The sequence below is a fragment of the Mastigoproctus giganteus genome, chromosome 13, assembly GCF_048544385.1.
Source record: "Mastigoproctus giganteus isolate SK-2022 chromosome 13, ASM4854438v1, whole genome shotgun sequence".
In the NCBI taxonomy this organism is placed as follows: domain Eukaryota; kingdom Metazoa; phylum Arthropoda; class Arachnida; order Uropygi; family Thelyphonidae; genus Mastigoproctus; species Mastigoproctus giganteus.
In genome coordinates this window covers 117962606-117987635 of record NC_143587.1, presented here as the reverse complement: position 1 = coordinate 117987635, position 25030 = coordinate 117962606, and the positions used below count along the sequence as shown (strand labels likewise).

The 25030-nt window shown below is 37.6% G+C and overlaps 1 protein-coding gene across 9 annotated transcripts in view; it reads left to right on the top strand.

Moving 5' to 3' along the window:
• The window catches only part of LOC150076391 (protein tweety-like), a 291082-nt gene that overhangs the window by 245393 nt on the left and 20659 nt on the right, over positions 1-25030 (top strand). For 2 of the 9 annotated variants that reach the window (XM_090387164.1, XM_090387161.1), the window contains exon 15: positions 21639-21741. The exons of the other annotated variants lie outside the window; for them this stretch is intronic. In XM_090387164.1, the coding sequence (XP_090243290.1) occupies positions 21639-21641 (3 nt within the window). In that variant the 3' untranslated portion in view covers positions 21642-21741. Of the gene's footprint in view, positions 1-21638; positions 21742-25030 lie in introns of those variants that run through there. 9 annotated transcript variants of the gene reach the window in all.

Sequence of the window (25030 nt, the reverse complement as noted above, 5' to 3'; positions counted from 1 at the left end):
TCAGGATTGTACACACACTAAACAGGAAAAAAACAAAGCTTGGAACTTGTTTTGCAAATTCTCCACAACTGATAACTTAATCACCTTTAAAAGGATGAAAGCCAAATTCCGCCAAATAAGACAAAAAGCAAAAAAAGATGCCTGGATTAGCTTTTCCTCAAGTATAAATAAGGACACAGACAGCAGAATCATCTGGAGAAAAATACAAATGCTTAAAGGCAAATATGTTCAGTCCCCAGCTACAATAGTAAATTGGGAAGGGATGGAGTTGTCATAACCGGTAGAAATAGCAAATGTGGAATCATTTGCTAGTACATCAGCAATATCCACCTACAACCCAACCTTTCAACAAATTAAAGAATCTGCAGAACAGCAAAAGATAAATTTTTCTACGATAGTTTCACATCCATAGAACCAGCCATTCACATTAACAGAACTTTTAGGGACACTCAATAAAACATCCAATAGTGCTGCTTGTCCTGATGGGATCTGCTACATAATGTTAAAGCAACTTGACAACAAAGCCAAAAGAACACTGTTAAAATATTACAACAGAATATTCTTATAAAATACCTACCCAATCTCCTGGCATTACTCAATTGTTCTAGCCTTCCCGAAGCCAGGAAAGGATCACTCCTTTCCACATAACTACCATCCTATTTCACTGTCTAGTTGTTTAGGCAAAGTCCTGGAAAAAATGTTCACAGCCGGCTAATGTGTTTCCTGGAAACAAACAACTTGCTAAACAATAACCAGTATGGATTTCGGAAGAAGCAGTCCACGCTAGATGTGATGATAAAAGCAGAAGCAAACATCCGTAATGCCTTCATAAGGAGAGAACATCTAGTCATGATTAATCTCAATATTGAGAAAGCATTTGATACCACCTGGCGATATGGTGTACTTCAAGATCTTCATTCTTTTGGCTTGAGAGGGCAGTTACCCCAATTTATTCAAAACTTCCTATACCACAGAACGTTTCAAGTTAGATACATGAACAATTTATCCAAATCATTTGAACAAGAGGAGGGTGTACCGTAGGGTTCCATTCTCAGTGCAACATTATTTTCAATAAGAATTACAAACATGACACGGGATGTACCAAATACAGTAGAAACGTACATGTTTGCCAATGATGTCATTATCTCTTGTAAATCCCAAACTATGAATACCATTGAAAGGCAACTTCAAATTTCCATAGCTAAAATAGAATCATAGGCATTAAGGAATGGTTTCTCTCTAGCAGAAAAGAAATTGCAATTCATTTTTGTAAAAAACACGAACTACATCTGTACCCAGAAATATATTTTAAAAAAATGTCTAATTCCTGTTACCAACAAGTTCCGTCTATTGTGGTTATACTTAGACAATAATGTAGCTTATCTGCGGCCAGTTTGTCTTAAAAAACTGAACATCTTAAGAGCAGTCTCTGCTATGTCCTGGGGTGTTGATAGCTTTCTCCTGCATCTCTGTAGAGCTTTAATAAGATCATGATTGGATATGGATCACCGGTCTGATTCCACAAGGAAAAGTTCCCTACTACGTCTGGACATCATTCAGCATAGTGCCCTTAGGATAGCTGTGGGAGCCTTCAGAATATCCCCAGTTCACAGCCTGTATATTGAGGCAAATGAACCTCCTCTTCATCTCAGAAGAAAAACTTTACTGTGTAACTATGCAGCAAAGATTAAATGTAATCCATCCCACCCCACTGGCAGTACTTGTTTGAGACTCAGTTCACCATGCTATATCACAATAAACCCAACAAAAACCGCAGAGCTTCGATTGCAAGAACTCTTATTCAATTGGGATATTAACTTTCAGAACGTTTGAGGATCTTGCTACTCCAGAACCTCCATGGACTGATTTCTCACCTGTCTGTGACAATTTTCTTTTTAAGATGGGGAAAATCCTCCCTAGCAAATATCACCTTTCAACAGCTACACAAATCGCATTCCATGGCCAACTCAGAGAAAATACAAATTTATACCAATGGTTCCAAAACAGATGCGGCTGTCGGTACTGCAGCAGTTTCTTTCACCTTCTGAGTAGCTCTATCTCTTCCTACTGAATGCAGTATCTATACCGCAGAATTATTTGCAATAAAACTGGCTCTAGACAACATAATCAACTTCCATATTGAGAAATCTCTTATTTATACAGACTCCTTAAGTGCAATAACTGCCGTTCAATCTAATCTTTCTTCCTATCACCCCATTCTTAAAGACATTAGGTCTAAATTATCTTACTATCAAACAGACAACCAGAAAGTTACCTTCTGCTGGATCCCTGTCCATGTCGGCATCCCAGGTAACGAACATGCGGATTCCGCTGCTAAACATCCCGACTCTGGATTTTCAACTCAACTGAAAGTGCCCTTCACTGACTACAAATCCATTATGAAAAAAAACATGTAGAAAACAATGGTCTCATCTCTGGCAAGCTCAAATCAATAAACTTGTTGCTGATTAAAAAAAGAGCCACAACAGTGGTCATCTAGTTTCAGGAGAAGCAGACAACAAGAAGTGATTATGGCAAGGCTCTGCATGCATCGGTCATTCGCATCCAACTCACCTGTATTTGCTTATGGGAGAGAACCCTCCTCAGTGTTTCTTTGTCAGTCGCACCTAACAATAAAACATATACTCATTGAATGTTCTGAACTTTCAACTGTCCGAAAATCCAACTTTAGCTCCCTATCCAACTTACAGGAACTTTTAACATTATCACATATTCTCGGTAATAAAGCATATTTGGAGAAATTGTTTCGTTATTTAAAACGCATAAATTTGTATTATTATATCTAATTATAGTAATGGGAAATTAGTAATAGCTAAATCAAGAACAGGCACAATATGACCCAAGAGGCCCTTGTGCCAAAAAACCTCAAATACTACTACTAGCCTTCCATGTGTAACAGTATAAAAAGCTTTCTTGAAATCCAAGTACATGATATCAAAATTATTTTTTGCATCCAGTTTTTTTGTGACCACATCATAGTATCCAATCAAATTGGTCAGACAAGACTCCCTTAACAAACCCATGCTGTGCCTGAATTATTACTGCTGTCTTGTCTAGATGATCCTGCCATGCTACTTTCAAAGGTAATTTATCGTGCCCGTGTAGTAGTGTCGGCGAAAACTTTGTTCAAACCTCAAGCTGAGATACTGTTGAACCTTCCGAGTTACTCTTTAAAAACTCCTTAAGCATAGCTTTGTCTTTTACAGTATCTGACACTTTTTTTTTTTTTCTCCATGCCATATTCCTCACAGATGTGGCAAATACGTACACCAGAATCTAACTTTTCTAACAGCTTTAATTTCTCTGCAATACTCAGATGCATACACTTTCTATTTTAATCAGTTTTCTTAGAGGCCATGATGATAACACAGCAAGTGAGATTATAATAAAGAAACAGAGCACAATATGATGGCAAGCTTATCCACAAAAAAAACTGGGACACTTGCTGTTTTCTCTGTGTTGTGAATGCACTCTAGTGCCAATGAAGTTTTATTTTTGTTTGTTAAATCAAAAGTCCATTAAATTGAGGGTTTATTGTAAAGTGATTGTAAAGAAATTTTAACAAAGGTACTGATAATGCCAAATGAGTAGATATGATTATGGATCAAGAGACAAAGGATGTGGAATGGTCAAATATCTGTAATATCAACAATAAAGGCCTTGCACCTTTCTTTTTTTTATTATTATTTATTTATTATTTTTTTTTTTGGTAAGTTGCCTCAGCAAAATAAAAATGGTCTGTGTGGCCATGGTTTGCCCTTTCTGTGCTGGGAATGTCCATTATATAGATATATCAAGCATTTGGTCTATAAATAGTCCCTATTTCGTTTTCCAAATGGTTATTAGCATTAGTCGAGGCATATGCAAGAAAGCAAGCTTATGCAGCATCAGCCAAAAAAAAAAAAAAAAAATACCCACTCCCATTTCACCCCTCCCTTTGTTCGAAATACCTGTCCAGCTGAGCCTTAAATTTATTTAGGCTATCGACATCCACAACAAGGATGGAAGTCTGTTCCACCAACCAACTACCCACTGGCTAAAGGCAAACTTCCGCACATCCAACCTACATCTGTCTATCCTCAATTTGAATATATACCCTCTCAGGTGATTATTATGAGCAAGAGGAAGAATTCCATCAGCATTGAGCATGCTCAAACGATTCAAGGCTTTATACACCTCAATCAGATCACCTCGCAGATGCCTAGTCTCCAGACACTGTAATTTGCAAAACTTAAGCCTTTCTTCATAAGAGCAACCCTTTGTTCCATTCACTAAAATGAGGCCTCCAGACCTGTATACAGTACTCAAGGTGTGGCCTGACAATTGCCTTATACAAGGGGATAATCACCTCCTTATGCATTCTAGAAAAATTCCTGTATATCATTGACAAGACACCGTGAGCTACTCTTGCAGACCGTCTGCACTGCTCAGAAAACTTCATATCTGTCTGCACAATTACCCCCCAGGTCCTTTTCGTTCTCTACCACTGTCGGTATAGTACCACAGAGTTTATACGTTACTCTAGGGTTACTGCTACACATATGTGGTACTTTACATTTGTCAATGTTAAACTTCATTTGCCACCTCTCAGCCTATCTGCTCAACTTTTCTAGATCCTGTTGCAGCAGAGTACTGTCATTAGTGTCATTAACAACCCTGCCAACCTTCGCATCGTCTGCAAACTTGTACATTAAGCTTGATATACCTTCATCAATATCATTTATAAATACAGAAAACAACAATGGACCCAACACTGAACCCTGAGGGACTCCACTAATAACATTAGTCCACGATCAGCAGTGTCCATTGATTGCCACTCTGTCTTCTTCTTCCACTCAACCATCCCTTTATCCATACCAGCAATTTGTCACCCAATGCCACACTGCTCCAATTTGTTCAGCAGTCTTCCATGTGCAACAGTATCAAAAGCCTTTCTAAGATCCAAATATATGATATCAAAGTTATTCCCTGTATCCAGTTCCCATAGTATCCAATCAAATTGGTCAGGCAAGACTTTTCCTTAGCAGAACCATGCTGTGTCTGAGTTATAACTAGATGACCCTGCTGTGCTTCTTTAACCAGTGCCTCCATTAATTTTCCTAGAACAGAAAGTTAAAATAACAGGTCTGTAATTAAAGGGTTTTCCAATAGTAACGCTCGATGTTTGGCAACAGCGCATGACGAAGTCGACAGTCACACAGGTGGTATCTTTGGTAGCCTCAGTTAGTCTCTGCATTTTATTATGGAGCGTTACACGACTGAGCAACGAGTCGAAATTGTAAAAAATTATTATCAAAACCAATGTTCTATTCGTCAAACGTTTCGTGCACTCCGTGCAGTTTATAGTGTCGACGAACGTCCTTCAGAATCCACAATTCGCCGTTTAATAAACAAATTCGAAGCAACTGGGTCTGTGGCAAATCTGAAAGTGCCTGTACGTCAGCGAAACGCAAGATCCGTTGAAAATATTGCTGCAGTCCGGGAAAGTGTGCGTGAGAATCCGCAACAGTCCATTCCGCGTCGGGCTCAAGAACTTGGCCTGTCTTCGACGACAACTTGGCGAATCCTGCATAAGGACTTAGGGCTTCACCCTTATAAAGGTGCAATTAACCCAACAACTAAAGCCCAACGATCATGCGCAGCGGCGTGCATTCGCTGATTGGGCGCTAGAGCAGTTGGAGGTCGATCCTGATTTTGGGCGAAAAATAATGTTTAGTGACGAGGCTCATTTCTGGTTAAGTGGCTTTGTTAACAAGCAAAATTGCCGAATTTGGAGTGACGAAAACCCACGGGAGATTCATGAGGTCCCACTACATTCCGAAAAAGTTACTGTATGGTGTACACTTTGGTCCGGCGGAATAATCGGTCCGTATTTTTTCGAAAACGAAGAAGAAGTGGCACTTACGGTCAACGGTGAGCGATACAGGACTATGATAAGAGATTTTTTTTGGCCTGCAGTGGATGGAATCGATCTAACAAACATTTGGTTTCAGCAAGATGGTGCTACGTGCCATACGGCACGTGATACAGTAACACTATTGCATGAAAAATTTGAAGGTTCCGTTATATCGCGAAATGGTGACGTTAATTGGCCGCCCAGATCCTGCGACCTAACGCCACTGGATTTTTTTCTCTGGGGCTTTCTAAAATCCAAAGTCTATGCTAACAAACCACGGACGGTTGCCGCCTTAAAGGCCAACATTAGGCGCGTTATTGCTGAAATTGAGCCACTTTTATGCGATAACGTCATCACCGATTGGGTATCCAGGATTAACCAAACCAGACAAAGCCGCGGCGGACATTTATCTGATATAATTTTTAAAACATAATGTTAACACATATACTTCATAATAAAAATAAAAACAGATCAATATCACTCTCACAATTTGTTTTATTGCGTTACAAAAATCGAGCGTTACTATTGGAAAGCCCTGTACTTGTTGCCTTTTGATCCTCCTTTGTGAATTGGGGTCAAATTTGCACATCTCCAGTCCATTGGTAGCACCCCTGAATCCAAAGAAGCTCTCATAATTATGTCTAAGGGTTTGCCTATTTCCTTTGCTCCCTCCTTTAATATAACTGGATAGATCCCGTCCACCCCAGGTGCCTTTTTTATGTTTATCTTCAACAATTTCTCCTCCACTCTCCTCTCAGTTATTAAAAAATCATCTAGCTCACTGCCAGAGTTTAATTCACCTCTGGCGTTCCCCTCTCTGAATAACTCCTCATGTGTGAATGTAGATGAAAAATACTTATTTAGTTTGTTAGCCACCTGAGCAGGATCATTAACAGTTGAACCATTAATATCCAGAGGACCAATCTGATTCATCCATTTCCTTCTAGAGTTTTCATAGGTAAAGATCTCTTTGCTGTTTTTCTTTGCATCCTTTGCCTGCCTAATCTCCTTTGTGACTTGGTTACAGACCAGGTTACAGACTTGGTTATATCTATCATAGGCTTCCATTTCACCCATTAATTTATATGTATCCCATGCATTTTTCTTCTCTGCCATATGTCTCATTATTTCATCTGACTTCGATTAAGGCCTAAACCTTGAACAGTATTTCTTAGTTGGTATGTAAAGCCTAGTAGCTTCCAAGATAAATTCTTTGAATGCTTCCCATTTTGAATTTCCTGTTGGTAGCATCATTAGTTGGTCCCACCATATAGATTTAAATACTGTCTCAGACCACCATAGTTGCCTTTACGAAAGCAAAAACCCTTCCCTTTGCCCCTGATGGTAGTTACCTCTGAGTAAATCCCACTTCAGCACACTGTGATCACTGCTACCTAGTGGTTCCTTTATCTGCAGATTCTTAATGATAAAGAATCGCTACTGATAATCAGATCAAGAGTATTACTCCCTCTAGTTGCCTTCCGAACATGCTGATGTAGAAAACAATCATCCAATAAATCCACAAAAGCTTTAGTAGTGTGTGAGTGACCAACCCACAAATTCCAGGCTATATCTGGGAAATTAAAATCCCCCATTATAAGACTCTCTGATTTACTGGCCCACTCTATTTCCCTTACAGGTTCTTATTATACTCATCAGAGTCATTAGGCCCATAACACACTCCTACTCTCAATTTTGATCTCCCAGTGCTTATGTCTCACCAAACTGACTCGACACTGCACTGTCTAGCGATGTTGACTGGCTTCACTTCCTTGGGCTTTGTTTCTTAACTAATAGCATAACCCCTCCTCCCTTCCTATCCTGTCTATCCTTCCTGTAGACATTGTACTCCCCAAATTCCAGTTCTGTATTCCTTATATCTGTGTGACACCACGTGTCTGATATCCCAACAATATCTGACTTTGATGTTTTGAGCAATACCTCAAATTCACCAAATTTATTTACCAAATTCCTAGCATTAGTGTATATGCAAGTATACATGCACCTGTTCCTATTCTTAGCTACCCTAACACAACCCATGTGTTTACTTGTCTGCAATGACTCTCAGCAGTCTCTGAAATATCCTGCATCTTGTTTTCCAGGCTGCTGCTCATTCCAGTAGAAGCAGTGCAAGAATCACATTTACCTCTGCCAATGGCTACTGTTAATCTATTAGTCCTTGTATCCCCCCCCCAAGCTAGCAGTTTTCCGACCCACTTAACACTGCCTCGATAGCATCAGCAATCGAGGCAGTAGGGATTATTATAACAGATTGACTTGGCAATACACTGACAATTGCTGTGTATTGAGCATACTATTGTGTCTGCCTTAATCAGGCTCTCTTGCAATGTCTGTCTTTATAATGTACAATTTGGTCATACTCTATTCAAATTCTGCCTCTCCATTGTCAGAGTGACACAGTGTTTCCCTGTGATTTTGGCATTTTGATAGCTTAAGGAATACTTAAAACTTCATCAGATTTATTTATATATTTACTCTTTTCCTAGCATTAGTGTACAAGCAAGTTAGTGTTTGCTGCTTTGTTTATTCTAATACAGATCACATAAACTTACAAAAGAGTTTTATCCTATTAACTTCCAGTTGGAACTGCAGTTAGCTTTGATCATCTTGATGCAAAGTTCAATGTTATTTGAGTAAAAGTTTTTTTGCTTTCAGTGCAGATTTTTACTTCAGTCTTTAGTTGTCAAATGTGTAACTTCAGTGTGATACTTGATAATTATCAAACATTAAAATCAACTGTAATAAGTAATTGTCACTTCCTCTGTCAAATATGCAATAAAAATTTTTTGTGATTACACTGAATTTTTATCAGTACTATAACCTTAATTCTGCAATCTTGATTGTTTTTGAAGTGGAGACTGATGCCATAGACTAATCAAATAGCAAATATTCTCTTATTGCAAAAAATTAAACATTGAAGGCCCACTCTCAGGAAATTTTTCATCCATTCTTCTGAAATGGAATAGTTGTTAGTTGTTATGGAGCACTTTGTTCTCCAATGCATTTTTTGAAACTTCTATCTACATTAAAAAATTAATTTGTTTTGAACCTAAAAAAAATTGTTTACCAAAATGGCAATACCAGATCTAATGTCATTATTTTAGTATTTTGGTGCTTCCTTGCACCGGGTTAGCCATAGTGGTGCAAGAAAGCCCTGAGCTTTTGCTGAACCAGCCAAAAAAAAAAATCCCTTATGTATTTACCTCCACATAAGTGCTAATCCAGTTGACCTTTGAATTTCTCCAAGCTACCAACCTCAACTAACAAAGGAGTTAACTTATTTCAAGAATTTAAAACTTACTGGCTAAAAGAAAACTTCCTCCAGTCTAGTCTGTACTTCTTCCCTAATAATTTGAATTCATAGTCCCTAGTTCTAGTATTATAACCACAAAAATTCCACCTCCATTCATTTTATGTTCTCTCTGTCTTACAGACTTCATTTGGTTATCCCCTCCCCCTTTCTAAGGTAATTGGCTGGCTAGCTCTGTAGACCACATATTTGGAATCTTTCCTGTTGCTGATTTCACCAAGAGTGTTACTCATCTGTGTTTTTTTTTTTTTAGGTGTAGTCTCATTATTTCTTTTACAGAAAGATTATGATCTCTCTCTCTCTCAGAAAACATTCAATAAACTATTGATAGGACACCATTAACCCTCCTTGCTGCCTGTCTACACTACATAGACAATTTCATGTCTGCCTGGCCTCTCCTACCATCTTTAATTCAGGTCTTACTGCATAAGTTACAGTTCTTGATATCGTTTGCAGAATTTGGTATCATATCCTCTACAGTCAGTTCTACTATAACAAGCATTTTAGCAAAGCGAATTTGTTCCACCTCAATTGATATATTAGGGAATAATGTGAGTATAATGCAATTTTTGCTTTGGTTCGTGCGCAAGTTCATCTGTGAGTAACATCAAGTGAACAAAAAACTTGGCACCAAGCTGAACATAGCAGCCTGCTCAGCAATACATAAAACACGCACACAAACCTCGTGTATCTCTTACTTCAGTTCACCCACGTGTGTTTTTCAGTAAGTATATCTTGGACTGTTCTTCTGCATTTATTAACTTTTCTTTATAAAAAGTATTCATACAGCATCTAGACATGGGAGTATTTCCTACTAACCATTAGAAAGACACAATATGGCTCTAGCAGCCTATGTGTCGTTAAATTTCATCACAACAACAACAACCAGTGAGTGCAAAAAGAAAGCATTAAGTATAGAAGAGAAACTTGAAACAAAACATTTTGAAAGAAATGACGGAACATATATCTCGAGAGCAGCAGGCTTAAGTGAATCCGAGTTGCGTACCATCAAACAATGCCATGAAAATAAATGCTGTGTATAGCTGGAACAACTTCAAGTGCCACAAAGGCAATTAGAACAAGGCCTAAAGAAATAGAAGAAATGGAAAGACTGCTGCGCATATGGATTGAAGACCAAACCAAAAAAAAAATTGGGAGCAAGCTTTCTCATAGTGAAAGAGAAAGCACTAGCTATATATGAAGGCCTTAAAAAGAAATCACCAAATCCTGCAGAAGTGGCTCCTTTTAATGCTAGTAGTGGCTGGCTTCAAACACTGCTACTCTTTTCACAATATTAGGCTGTCTGGCAAAGCCGCAAGTGCAGATGAGGAAGTTGCAAAGGCATTTCCAGCTGTGGTACAGAAAATAATTGAAGGCGGCAACTGTACATTGGATCAGATTTCAATTTTGATGAAACAGGACTCTGTTGGAAATGTATGCCTTCAAGGACCAAATCTCTAAAGCAGAAGCACATGCCTCAGGATTTAAGGCTGCAAAAGATTGCTTAACTGTAATGTTCACCACCAACACTAGTGGAGACTTGAAGTTAAAACCAGTAGTAGTTTATCACTCTGCCAACCCACAAGCTTTAAAAGGAATTGTGAACTCTAGCCTTGGTGTTCACTATAGGTCTAGCAAGAAAGGTTGGATGACTGAGCAAATCTTCACTGATATTTTAGTTTAAGCTTACCATGATGTTTTCAAGAATTATTACAAGAAGAAGAACTTAGATTTTAAAATTTTTATAATTCTTGATAATGTACCAAGCCATCCTCAGAGGGTTGCTGAACTCTCTCCGAATATCAAAGTCATCTTTTTACCTCCGAACACAACCTCTCTACTACAGCCCCTTGACTAGAGTGTGATAGCAGCATTTAAAGTGAACATTCAAGATATTAATTGCTGCTACTGAAGGTGACAAGGCACAAACTGTTATAGAATTTTGGAAGTGATTTGCCATCAAAGTTGCCATTGATATGATTGTAGAAGCCTGGAATGAGGTAACAAATGACTGTTTGTATCGTGTGTGGCAGAAACTTATCCTTCATTTAATTCGTGATTTTGAATGCTTTGAACCTTCAGAGCAGCTAAAACAAATCAAACCACATGGGCTGATATCTGGTGAGTAATGGGCTTGGCACACCCAGGGTCCTGAGCTGGATATCATCATTCTTCTCTTTCTTGGTGATTCACTTCTACTTCTCTCTCTCTCTCTCTCTCTCTCTCTCTCTCTCTCTCACACACACACACACACACACACACACACACACACACACACACACACACACACACACACACACACACACACACACTCAGGGTAACTCAGAAATTTTTTTTTGTCCAGTGCAGCATAAGCCTCAGGCTTCCTTGTACCAGGTGGTCAAAACCAAGAAGTTGATTTTGAGGAAGTAGAAAATGAAGGTGCAGAAGAGCTTCTAGAATCTCACACTGAGGATCTATCTACTGAAGACTTGCAACAACTTGTTGCAGCCAGCCAAGAAGACGGTGATCTGTCCAAAGTCTGTATGTCAAAGCAAATGAACCATCTCTGTCTCTACACACTATCCCTTGAACTCCCTGCCAAACCACCCCACACGTACATCCGTTTTTAACCATGATGAGAAAATCTTTATAACATACGTTGGACTTTCAGCTATCCATTCAGTATTTGTGACCAAGACCTACTTAGAAAGCTTAACATAATGGTAGACAAGCTTGCTCTAACTCCAGCATGTGACTTCTCCCTTAAAAACTGGTTGAAATCAAATACACTGCCATTGCACCATGTTTTGTTTGTAGTGAACTGCCGCGAAGTAGATAATTGGTATTGTTTAATTGTACTATGTTCACATTTTAATTGCTAAAAGTTCACTACGAACAAAACATGGTGCACTGGCATTCACCCATTCACTAGTGAGTCTTACGCATAGTCTCATGCTTTATGCAAGATAATCACCTTAGTTTATACTATTGCACACCATCAGGCATATCTCATATTGTGAAGTTCATAACTGGATTGTCATGATTGCAACACCAGGTACCTACCCGTCCACTGAGGAGAGGCGGTGCCTCCGTAGCCAGGTGGGAAGGAGCAGCAGTGCGTAGCACACGCTTCTTGATTAGACCGGGGTTCGAGCCCGTCACCACCAAATACGGAGGATGCGGAAAGGTCAGGGAATGACCACCGCATATTCCCGGAGCAATATGGCCTTAGTTGCTAATGCTCCTAAAAACCAAATAACAAACAAACAAAGAACTGAGGAGAGGCCAACAAACCTTGAAACAGTACCGTTGGATGGTGGTATCCACCGAGAATAAATAACATTAGTCTTCTCCATTGGTGAAGCGTTACTTATTCAGGGTAGTGCAGTACTATGGCAACTTGTGAAGGTATTCACAATATGAGATACAATTAAAACTATGCTAATTTTCTATTTCGGTAGTTCACCACAAAACAAAACATGGTGCAATGGAACTAACCCATTCACTAATAAAAAGATGTGAATTGAGTTGTGTGGGTCATACAGATACATTGTTCAGAAATATGTTTCCTGATAGCAAATAGTAAAAACATGCATTTGTAGAAGAACAGAAAGTAGGCATTGTTAGTGACATTGCACAGATAGGGAAAGAAGTGGTAGTGATGGCTCTGAAAAATGGACCATTTTCAATTGCTACAGATGGCAGTGATCAAAGTGATTCTGAGTTATATATCATTATGGTGACATTTTGTAATTTAAACAACAAAAAAAAAAAAAAATTAAAACAGCTTACACTTAGTGCCAGCACGAAGGTGACTCTGCAGGCTACAATAATGGACACCTGAACATCCTGAAAGCTTGTGGGAATCGTTCAAAAAACTTTCTAGAACTTAATTATGAAATTGTCTGTTATAGTAGGCCAAAAAACTGGAGTAGCATGGATGTTATAAGAGGGCTTCAACACGTGGTGGTAAGATTGTCCATATCACTTTATTAATTGCGTGCCAATAAAGGAACTGCATGCTTAACTGTGAAACTGGATGAATATTTGGTAGACATTCTCTACTATCTAGAGAGACATGTTAAAAGGATAGATAGATTTAAGCAATTTCAACTGATGCATGCCACTGAGGCAAAAATGAAATTGAAGCAAAATTGAAATTGAATGTTCCAGAAGAAAGAGCCAAGGATTGAACCCTGTGGGCAACCTTTATTCACAGGGTGTGTCAATTCCTGGAATCTTGTGCGTGCTGAGACGCTTCTGTCTGTAAGGTAGCTGTTTTATTACCTTATAGAGGTTTTGTGGGGCATTTGCCTGGCAGAGTCTCCTAAAGACAGTAGGCCACCAGAGTTAGTCAAATGCCCTAGCAAAGTCAATGGAGATTGCCAGCATATATTTCTCCTCTGAGTTTTTAACTGTTGTCAGTAGGTGGTGCATAGCATCCTCTGTAGAGTTGCCCTGATTAAAACCATACTGATTGTTGGATTGTAAACCTGCTTCTGTTTAGTATTGAGCTAATCTACTATATATTAGTCTTTCGTATATTTTCCCTAGTACAGGGAGTAGGGCTATTGGTCTATATGATTTGGGATCAGTTGGGGGTTACTCAGGGTTTTGAGAATTAATCTTAACAGTTTTTTTCCACGTTTTTGGGAATATACCTTCTGTCATACAAGTTATTGTATAGTGCTATTAATTTGTGTGGTGTTATTTGTGCTAATATTTTGATGATCTCAACCTCTAAGAGCTCAAAACCTGGGCATTTATTGTTTTTGGTTTTAGATAATGCTATTTCTAAGTCTTGTGCAGTAAACAGACGTTCAATATTGGCATTTTCATATTCAGCATTTTCTTTTATAATGTCTAGCTGGGTGGGGGAATGATTCCCGGTTTCAGTCTGAATAATACTGTCTAGGATGTTATTTACAGAATCGGCCCAGCACATGGTTGGGGTTCCGTCTGGTTTTACAGTGGTTTCCAAGACATCTCCTCTTGGCAGCTTGTTGGTAACTATTCTGTAGACAACTCCCCAAGAGTTATTGTTTCCAGTAGTTCCCACCAAGTGCCTCCAGCATTCCTTTTTCTTAGCTCTTATGAGAGCTGTGTACTGATTCCTGAGAGTTCTATAAGAATCTCTCAGTGCATCCACCTCATTTTGTGACCAAGATGTTCTGGCTCTTTGAAAATTTCTCCTTGCCAGGCGCACCCTTCTCCTGAGTATAGTCAGTTCAGGGTACCACCAGAGGACTGTCTGCTTCCTCGGCTTTTTCCATGGGATAGACAGTTTTGCTGTTTTCTTATTCTTATTAATACTAGCCCTATAGTGCAAGGAAGCCTGAGGCTTATGCTACACTAGCTAAAATAAATTTCTGAGTTACCCTGAGAGAGAGAGAGAGAGAGTGAGTAAGTGGGAAATAGAAGGGAATCACCAAGAAAGAGAAAAATGATGATATTCAGCTCAGGACCCTGGGTGTGTGCAATGCTTGTCCGGGCTACAGTTGCCTGATCTAGACCACTCGTTTTCCTGTTTTTGCAGCTCAGCCGCTGTATGTTCTTCGAAAATCTGCCAGTTTTCCTTTTTAAGGTTATACCTGATATCCAACAAGGAGTTGTTTGTAACTCCGAGTTTAGTTTGAAGGTGATGGTTCTATGATCTGATGTAGTCCGGGCTGGCTGGACATACCAGTCTGTAATTTTATAGGCTGTTGAATTGGTGGCAAGAGTGACATCAATGCCACTCTCCCACATGGTACTGCTAAAAGTTGGTAAGTTATTAGGTTGATTTATCACTTGAAAGGGTGAGGTGGCTATAAAATCTGATAATATCTGGTCATTACATGTGCCTGCTCTGTCTTCTGTATGGCTATGCCATAAGGCTGACTGACAGTTGACATCAGCACACACTATGATATTTGCAGTAGGTAACAAATTTATGACTGCATGTAAGTAATCTATAGTAAGGTTTATGTCTTCACCTGGTCTTGCATAAAGAGATATAATACAGAACTGTTCAACTGCACTGGTGATATGGACACACACTGCCACTGAGGAGCAAAGGTGACCCACCTTTGTGACTGTGAGGTTAGTGTTTCTTACCACTATTGCTGTAGAAGGGACACCTGGGGTGTATTCTATTATTTTGTAGCCTCTTGGGTATCCTTGAACCCTGCCCATATGTGTATAGGGCTCTTGGAGTACCAAGATATCTATATTATTTTCTTCTAATTTGAGTTTGATCCGATCTACAACAGTTCTTGTCTTTGAGCATTCAATTGGACAAGATTTAAAGCCCTAGTCACATTTCTATTTTCAGTCTGGCCCATAGTTGGTCCTTAATTGTATTTGCTTTGTCATTTTCTTATGGCAGGGGCATTTTTCATCCCTGATGCTGCGTGCATAGTCAGTCAGCTGTGCTGTCTTGCAGGTAGCACATTTTGGCTGCTCCGCTGATTTTTATTTTTACAGTTTTTATAGTCATGCCCAACTACTGCACAGTGGCCATAGACAGGTTCTTTCTGACTGCAATCCCTGGCAGTGTGTCCAAATTTATGACAATTATAATGTCTTGTTACAGGAAAGTGTTCCCTAAATCTATGGCTGGTCCAGCCAGCATAGATTCTTTGCTGCCCTTGTAGATGCCTCCAGATTTTTGGGGAAATCTCCACTATGATATTTATCTGCCATTTTTCATGCTTTTTATGGCTCTTTTGAGTTGGAACTATTCAGCAAATTCTTCTATGTCCATTATTTTTTGGAAATTTTTATAATATATATCTGTCATTAATTCCTTCTCAAGAGTAAATTGTATGACATCAAATAGTAGAATATGTGGGTTCTTTCTCTTTGGTTTCTCTGGATTTAAGCCAAGTTTTAAAATTTTGGGGTTAGTTTCTACCTTTTTCAAATCTTCTTTGTTTGCTACTTCCAGTAGTACCCCATTTTCTCTCACTTTCCTCATACTGCTTATTCTGATCTCCTTTAGGTGGGGTTTCAGTTGAGTCACAACAGCTTATCTGACTGTCTCACTAGTCTTGTAGTCAATGTCTGGTTTTGCTTTTAATATCACTATATTGGTTTCTTTAGTCCTGAGTATTTCCTTAGGTTGATTATTTTCTGTTTTACTTGCCCTTGCTAACTGGACATAACTTAGGGTGTTAATTTCTTTGTAGTTATTCCTTTCCTTCGTTATATTGCAAGGGAAAGGACTATTACAAGGGAAAGGACTATTTATTTTTATATGTATACAAATGTCACATCGTTTACGAGAAAACTCGAGTTATTTTCGCAACAATTCCTAAATAAACAATTAACTCACTTTCCAATCTTACAAAAAAGAGAAAAAAAACTTAATGTTCTGATTTTAAGAAATATGAGGCTATAATCAGTGACTTATTTAATGAATTTACAAGAAGATTTGATGATTTTCAAAAAATTTCTAAAGATCTATCTTTAGTAAGCCTACCATTAAATTTTAATGTCAATGATGCACCACCTTGTATCCAGTTGGAACTGATAAATTTACAATCAAATTTAACATTAAAGAATCAATTTGTTGAAAAAACAATAACGGACTTTTATGCCTCGTTAAATCCAGAAATGTTTAAAAATATTCTGGATAATGCACAGAAATATATGGCATTCTTTGGATCGACATATCTATGCGAAACTACATTTTCTTTAATGAAAAATACAAAGAGCAAAATTAGATCAATAATAACGGATGAAAATTTAGGAGCAGTTCTACGAATAGCCACTAGTGAATTGAATCCTAATTTTGATGAAATCATAAATCAACAACATTCCAAATGTAATCCCTCACATTAAAGTTTTTGTTTTCTGCATTTACTTTGTTATCATAACAATATAAATGTTTATTCCAAATTGTAGTTATCTGTACCTATCTATAATCGACTTCTATTTAAATATTGTATTTACTTTTTTTTAAAATACATTAATAATTTGGTAATTCAAGCAATATAACATTTTTTAGGTTCTAAATTTTTTTTGTTAAATCGTTCAATCTATTCCGGCCTGCATCATGATACGAAAATTTCATTCGGCCTGCTGACGAAAAAAGTTGCCCACCCCTGATTTAAAGCCTTAAAACTTCAATCTGATCTTTCACAGATGCTTTGTTTCCAGACACTGAAATTTACAGAACCTGTCTTGGTAGGAGTACCCTTTTGTGTTTCTGACTAGTCTTATTGCTGTTTTCTGCAATTGTTCCAACATATCTACATAATTACCCCTGTTAGTCTGAATTACTGCAGTTTTAATTCCTTAGTTACTGACCTAATTACCAAATTGAGTAAATTTAATAAGAAAAATATTGTGTTATTCTTTAATTTACAAAGTTAACCACTGCAATTCGTACAGAAGTCACTGAAATAAAACTTATGTTGATTAAAACTGATTAAAAATCAAAAACTTTTTATGTTCTGGATACTCATAATGATTTATGATGCAAATTACTTTTTCCTTAGATAAAACAGAAAATTATAATAATCATATGTCCATCTGTTATTACACTCAAATCTGTTTTTCACTTGTTAGAGGCAGAAGATGATGTTACATTTTTTTTTTAATTACCCTGAAAAGGAGGACATTTTAAAATGCATTAAAATTAGGTTGTGAGGCTGATCTGTAAAATTGAATGCTACTTTGATTTCCTTGCAGTTCACTGTTAACAGTTCTATTCAGGAAATTCAAATAAAATCATAACTGTAAAATACCTACTTCTAATTAATACAAAATAAATACCTGAATTGGCAAAAATGTTACTACAGTAGACTTTCAAAATAATGGCACCTTCGGGGATTCAAGATACCGTTATTTCAATATTTCCGTTATCTAGAAAGTTTTATTTTTAATATATTTAATGCAGAAATAATGAGGCTAAATAAGAAATAGAGAGATTAAAAATGCAGTTTTATTAACTGCACATATCGGCGCCTCCGTAGCCAGGTGGGAAGGAGCAGCAGTGCATAGTACATGCTTTTTGATTAGACCAGGGTTCGAGCCCATCACCACCAAATACAGAGGATGCGGAAAGGTCAGGGAATGACCACTGCATATTCCTGGAGCAATATGGCCTTAGTTGCTAATGCTCCTAAAAACTAAACAACAACTGCAGATAAAAAAACAAACATATTGAAGGTCCAAGGTTATATTCTGCCATTAACACACTTCTTATGCCCCGTTCAAATCCCGTCATAGACAGGATTCAAACCAGGGACTTTTAAAGACTTTTTTTTCACTCCATGGCTGAGTTAATGGGTCTCGGGCGTAGATAGCAAGGTTCCCCCCCCCCCCCCAAAAAAAAAACTGGGTTGTTTTCGTCCAGCAAAACAGGCAAATCAATCAGAGAACACATGCAATTTATAGACACAATATGCATGAGTATATGAATTAACATTCTGGTGACCCCAATGTAATAGTTTGGATTATATCAAGTTGGTCACTAAGCTTTAATGTTGTTGTTCTTCTTTTCTTCTCTGTATGAGGTTTATTAACTTTAGGAGCCATAGTGAGGGGTTTTTAATTTAAAATAAATGTAAAACAGCGGTATAATCCGTGATATCAGTACAAAATTCACTTTAAAGATGGCAAACGTAAACAAATACAGTAATCACATGACATGCTGTTTTCTTTTTTTGGCACTACAAGACATTTGTGCTGTATGTGTACTGTACATCCTATCTCAGTGTGCCATTATTTCAACAGTCTACTGTATATTAAGATCTGCAAATAAAGGATTGTTTCTCTACACCCAGCCTTTAGTTGGACCTTGAAAAGTTTGTTTTAAATACCAATTTTTTTTATGCTGACACAAAATGGCCTAGTTAATCTGAGAAGCTGTGAGTGACAACAGATTGATTCCCTTCTTCAGATGACTCCATTCACATTAGAGATTATATAATTATTATCACATAATATACAGGATGTCTACAAATTATTCACCTGATTTTGAAGCACAATTAAAATTTATTGTAACAGGTATTGTAAAACAGTTTGCTGCACTTAAAGAAACTCAATTTCTTTTCCCAACCGTGCTTCAGTAAATCTCAACACGGGCACCTCTGGTAGCCGATTTCATTCCAAGTGTTTTGAAGCATCTCTTAAGAAACGGAAGTCACTGCCTATTCAGTCTGGTCTTTAACTCTGTGATGTTCTTAACTTTTTTTTTTTGCATACACCTTGTCCTTTACGTAGCCTCATACAGAGAAATCCATAGGTGTGATATCTGGAGAACAAGGAGGCCATGTAATGGGACTATCCCAGCCTGACTATCAGTTAGAAAATTTTTTATTGAGGAAATCGTGCACATGCAAGCACCAGTTTGGTGGTGCCCTATCTTACTGATGATACTAAGGACATTATTGGGAATGACAGTAGCCTTGTTCGGGCAAAGTGTTTACGGCTCCAGAAAATAGAGAAGTTTTTTCTGTTTTATTAACTTAAATTGGCTTAAATTGGCATACTAACTTATTTTCTAGAGTAACTTTATATTCCTAGTTACAATACTTAGTTTAATTTTTAACTTAGAGATTTTGTAGGTTATTACTTAGTATCGGTAAGGATATCCAATCCACATGTTTTTAAGTTTTGCAGATCCAGCTTACAGTAAGTTTTTTAGCCATATTTAGCTGCTTTATTCACTAATTGTATAATAACTTATTTTCTATAAGTAGCTTATAGACCGAGTCAAGATCCTTGGTTTATTCTGAATTGAAACAGCAAGATTTTGGAAGTTAATTAATACTTAAGTGTCCATAGATTTACCGTTCGTAACTTGCCGCCATTGTTATACGATACAACACTATATTCCCGAACTAGATAGCATTAGCTTAGTATAGTATAGTATATAATATTATCAATTAATCAGTAAAATTTATTAATCTTGTTAAATTTCATTGTCAATTAAACTGTACTTTTTAACTAAATACATATAACGACTTAGATTTTACAAGCATAACATAATTAATTAATACATAACTTGATACCGAAGTTATATAACGGAACTCAAAGATAATATTCGATACTGAAAAAATATATATAGATATATAGTGTTGTAACTGCATTGGGATACAAGCTTAGGGTTATAATTTTGTACTGAAATTGAATCGAAATCATGACTCAGACCAGAGCAGCAAAGCAAAAGGCTCAAGCTAAATGGAGTGTTGTGGCTCAGGGGAGAACTGAAGGGGGGGTCAGTTACCCTCTGAATCTCAGCCTTTTAAAATGCACTGCTTGCTTGCTTGATGTTTGTGGAGCAATCAGGTACGGGACATGATATTTCCAAGGGGGATTTGTATGTCCGCGATAAGGAGTGTGAGGGAATGAGGCAACAACTCAATGTTGTTGTGGGCCTATATGAGAGCTTGAAAGACAAGGTGGATGCCCTTGAAGGATCTAAATTGAGGGGCCCATCAAGCTCTCAGCTGCCCACATCAACACCAGAGCTTGCACTTGATCATCACGCAACATAGCGGCAACCCCTAAGGCAGAATGCGCTGATCCCACAGGAACTAGTAGTTGTTGGTGACTCTATTGTCAGGGAAACGGGGAGCATAGTATGTAAAAAGGATAGTTGGAACAGGACCAGGGTATGTCTGCCAGGGGCAAAGGTTGATGACGTTATTGAGCGGATATCATCTTTTAAGGGCACAAAAGGTGATACTGTTGTACATGTTGGCACTAATGATATTAAGAGTAGGAGACCGGCGGAATTACTTAACAAGTACAGGTCACTGTTGAAAAAAGGCCAAGAATTAGGGTTGAATTTGAAAGTGTCTGCAATTCTGCCCAGACACAATAGGAGGGAGTATATGATGAGAGCCTTGTCAATCAATTCGGCCCTGGAAAGATTGTGCAAGGCTCAAGGGGTAGAATATTTTTCAGCCTGGTCTGTACTTGTTAACAGGAGAGACTGCTTCTACAGTGATGGGTAAGGTTCGGATTTTTATGTGTTATCATATTCATTTTTCGTTTACATAAAGGCATAAAACTTAGTGTATCCATGTTACATGGTCTGAGGATCCTAAAGAAGCATGTTTGTAATTTCATATTTCGTCATATTTTACACATTAGGTCATAATTTCAAAAAAATATCATATTTAAAAGCATATTTTATACTTGTCAACATGAAATTTTCATATTTGGACAAAATTTTAATAAAATTGACAAATTATTTATCAAATTGATTAAAAATATATTTCTAAAAAACCGTGGGAATTTGCATTTAATCATTTCACATTCCAGCGTGGGCGGGCACGAGCGACCAAATCCCAAAGTTATTTTAATTGGCTCTTTAGGCACTCACACAAAGACACCGTAGCGTAATCTTAGCTATAATTTAAAACTTTACCGTAGTTTCGCTTTATACTGAGTTCAACTTATTTTATACAGTAGAAACTTCAGCTGTTGGCGAAATAAAGCCAAAATTGAGCTTTTTAGAAAATGGATTTCTTCTGTGGTTAAAGAAGAGTCCAAAGACACATACCAAACAGATGGAAAAATAATATATTGCAATGCGTGCAATAAAGAGGTACGTAAATTAATTAATAAATATAATATTGGTTTAGATACAGCATAGATAACTCTTAAAGAACTATGATATTAGTGAGAAAGGCATCATTTCGTCTGTATCTCATATTGTGCTCTTCCTACAACGAGTTACCCATGTATTGCACTACCTCGAATAAGTAATGCTTCACTAATAGAGAAGACTGTTGTTACTTGTCTTCCCACTACCCACTGATGAAAAACCAACTAGCTTTGAAACGGTGCCGTGTGATGATGGTACTCACTGAGAATAAGTAACAATAGTCTTCTCTATTAGTGAAGCGTTACTTATTCGAGGTAGTGCAATTCATGAGCAACTCGTTTTGAAGGAAGAGCACAATATGAGATACAGATGAAATGATGCCTTTCACACTACTATCGTAGTTATTCTTAATCTATGGTGTATCTACTCCAATATTATATAGAATCTTAAACTCTTAAATATTATGCCTTGTTGCATTTAGTTTATTTAAGTAAATTAATTACCTGGTAATAGATCTATCATAATTTTTATTTTTGGATGCTTCAATATATGGACATTCCAAATTTAATGCTCATGCATATTTAGTTTTAATATGCATGACTTGTACTTAGTTGCTAAAGTACTTAGCAACTTAAGTGTTAGTAGCCTTAGCCTATACATTTTGGTTTTTGTATGTTTAAAAAAACTTGCAAATTGGGATTTGCAAGTTTTTTTAAACATTTTCATTATATTACTTGTTAGAAATTTGTATAACAAGTGGTACAACTTTAAAAGAATAAAAAAAAGTAATTATCATTTATACGGTATGTAAAGGTAAATTATTTAGTCATATTTAAGGTCATATTTGGTTAAATTTAATGACATATTTACATGTTTTGACATTTTTAAGGTCATAAAAATCCGAACCATAGTGATGAGATACACTTAAATAGAAAGGGTGCAAGAATATTTGCTGATGTTAGGTGGGTCGGAAAACTGCTAGCGTGGGGGGGATACAAGGACTAATAGATTAAGAGTAGCCACTGGCAAAGGTTGAAAGTCATTCTTGCACTGCTTCTATTGGAATGAGCAGCAACCTGAAAAACAAGATGCAGGGTATTTCAGAGGCTGCTGGGAGTCATTGCGGTATAAGTAAACACATGGGTTGTGTTAGGGTAGCTAAGAATAGGAACAGGTGCATGTATACTTGCATATACACCAATGCTAGGAGTTTGGTAAATCAATTTGATGAATTTGAGGTATTGCTCAAAACATCAAAGGCAGATATTGTTGGGATATCAGAGATGTGGTGTCACACAGATATAAGGGATGCAGAACTGGAATTTGGGGAGTACAATGTATACAGGAAGGATAGGAAAGGAGGAGGGGTTATGCTATTAGTTAAGAAACAAAATCCAAGAAAGTGAAGCCAGTCGACATCGCTGGACAGTGCAGTGTCGAGTCAGTTTGGTGTGACACAAGCATTGGGAGATCAAAATTGAGAGTAGGAGTGTGTTATAGGCCTAATGACTCTGATGAGTATAATAAGTAACTGTACGGGGAAACAGAGTGGGCCAGTAAATCAGAGTGTCTTATGATGGGTGTTTTAATTTCCCAGATATTGACTGGAATTTGTGGGTTGGTCACTCAGTCACACAAGAGCAAGGCTTTTGTGGATTTATTGAATGATTGTTTTCTACATCAGCATGTTCAGGAGGCAACTAGAGGGAGTAATACTCTTGATTTGATTATCAGTAGTGATTCTTCATGCATTAAGAATCTGCAGATAAAGGAAACACTAGGTGGCAGTGATCACAGTGTGCTGAAGTGGGATTTACTCAGAGGTAACTACCATCGGGGGTAAAGGTGTTTTTGCTTTCGTAAAGGCGACTATGGTGGTCTGAGACAGTATTTAAATTCTATATAGTGGGACCAACTAATGATGCTACCAACAGGAAATTCAAAATGGGAAGCATTCAAAGAATTTACCTTGGAAGCTACTAGGCTTTACATACCAACTAAGAAATATTATTCAAGGTTTAGGCCTAAATGGATTTCAGATGAACTAATGAGACATGGCAGAGAAGAATAATGCATGGGATACATATAAATTAATGGGTGGCATGAAAGCCTATGATAGATATAAGCTAGTCTGTACCCAAGTCACAAAGGAGATTAGGCAGGCAAAGGCAGATTATGAGAAATCTTTGGCAAAGGATGCAAAGAAAAACAACATTAACTATGTAAACTCTAGAAGGAAAGGGATGAATCAGATTGGTCCACTGGATATTGATGGTTCAACTGTTGATCCTGCTCAAGTGGCTAACAAACTAAACGAGTATTTTGCATCTACATTCACATATGAGGAGTTATTCAGGGAGGGGACTGCCAGAGGTGAGTTAAACTCTGGCAGTGAGCTAGATGATTTTTTAATAACTGAGAGGAAAGTAGAGGAGAAATTGTTGAAGATAAACATAAAAAAGGCACTAAAGTGGATGGGATCTATCCAGTTATATTAAAGGAGGCAGCAAAGGAAGTAAGCAAACCCTTAGCCCTAATTATGAGAGTTTCTTTGGACTCAAAGGAGGTACCCATGGACTGGAGATGTGCAAATTGACCCCAATTCACAAAGGAGGATCAAAGGGCAACACAAGTAATTATAGACCTGTTAGTTTAACTTCTGTTCCAGGAAAATTAATGGAGGCACTGGTTAAAGAAGCACTGCAGGATCATCTAGACAAGACTTCAGTTATAGCTCGGACACAGCATGGTTTTTCTAAGGGAAAGTCTTGCCTGACCAATTTGATTGGATACTATGATGTGGTCACAAAAGAACTGGATGCAGGGAATAACTTTGATATTATATACTTGTATCTTAGTAGGCTTTTGATACTGTTGCACATGGAAGACTGCTGCACAAATTGGAGCAGTGTGGCATTGGAGGCAAATTGCTGCTATGGTTAAAGGGGTAGTTGAGGGGGAGAAGACAGAGAGTGTTAATCAATGGACACTGCTCATTGTGGACTAATGTTATTTGTGGAGTCCCTCAGGATTTAGTGTTGGGTCCATTGTTGTTTTCTTTATTTATAAATGATATTGATGATGGTATATCAAACTTAATGTCCACGTTTGCAGATACGAAGGTTGGCAGGCTTGTTAAGGACACTAATGACAGTACGTTGCTGCAACCAGATCTAGAAAAGTTGAGCAGATGGGCTGAGAGGTGGCAAATGAAGTTTAACATTGACAAATGTAAACTACTACATATGGGAAG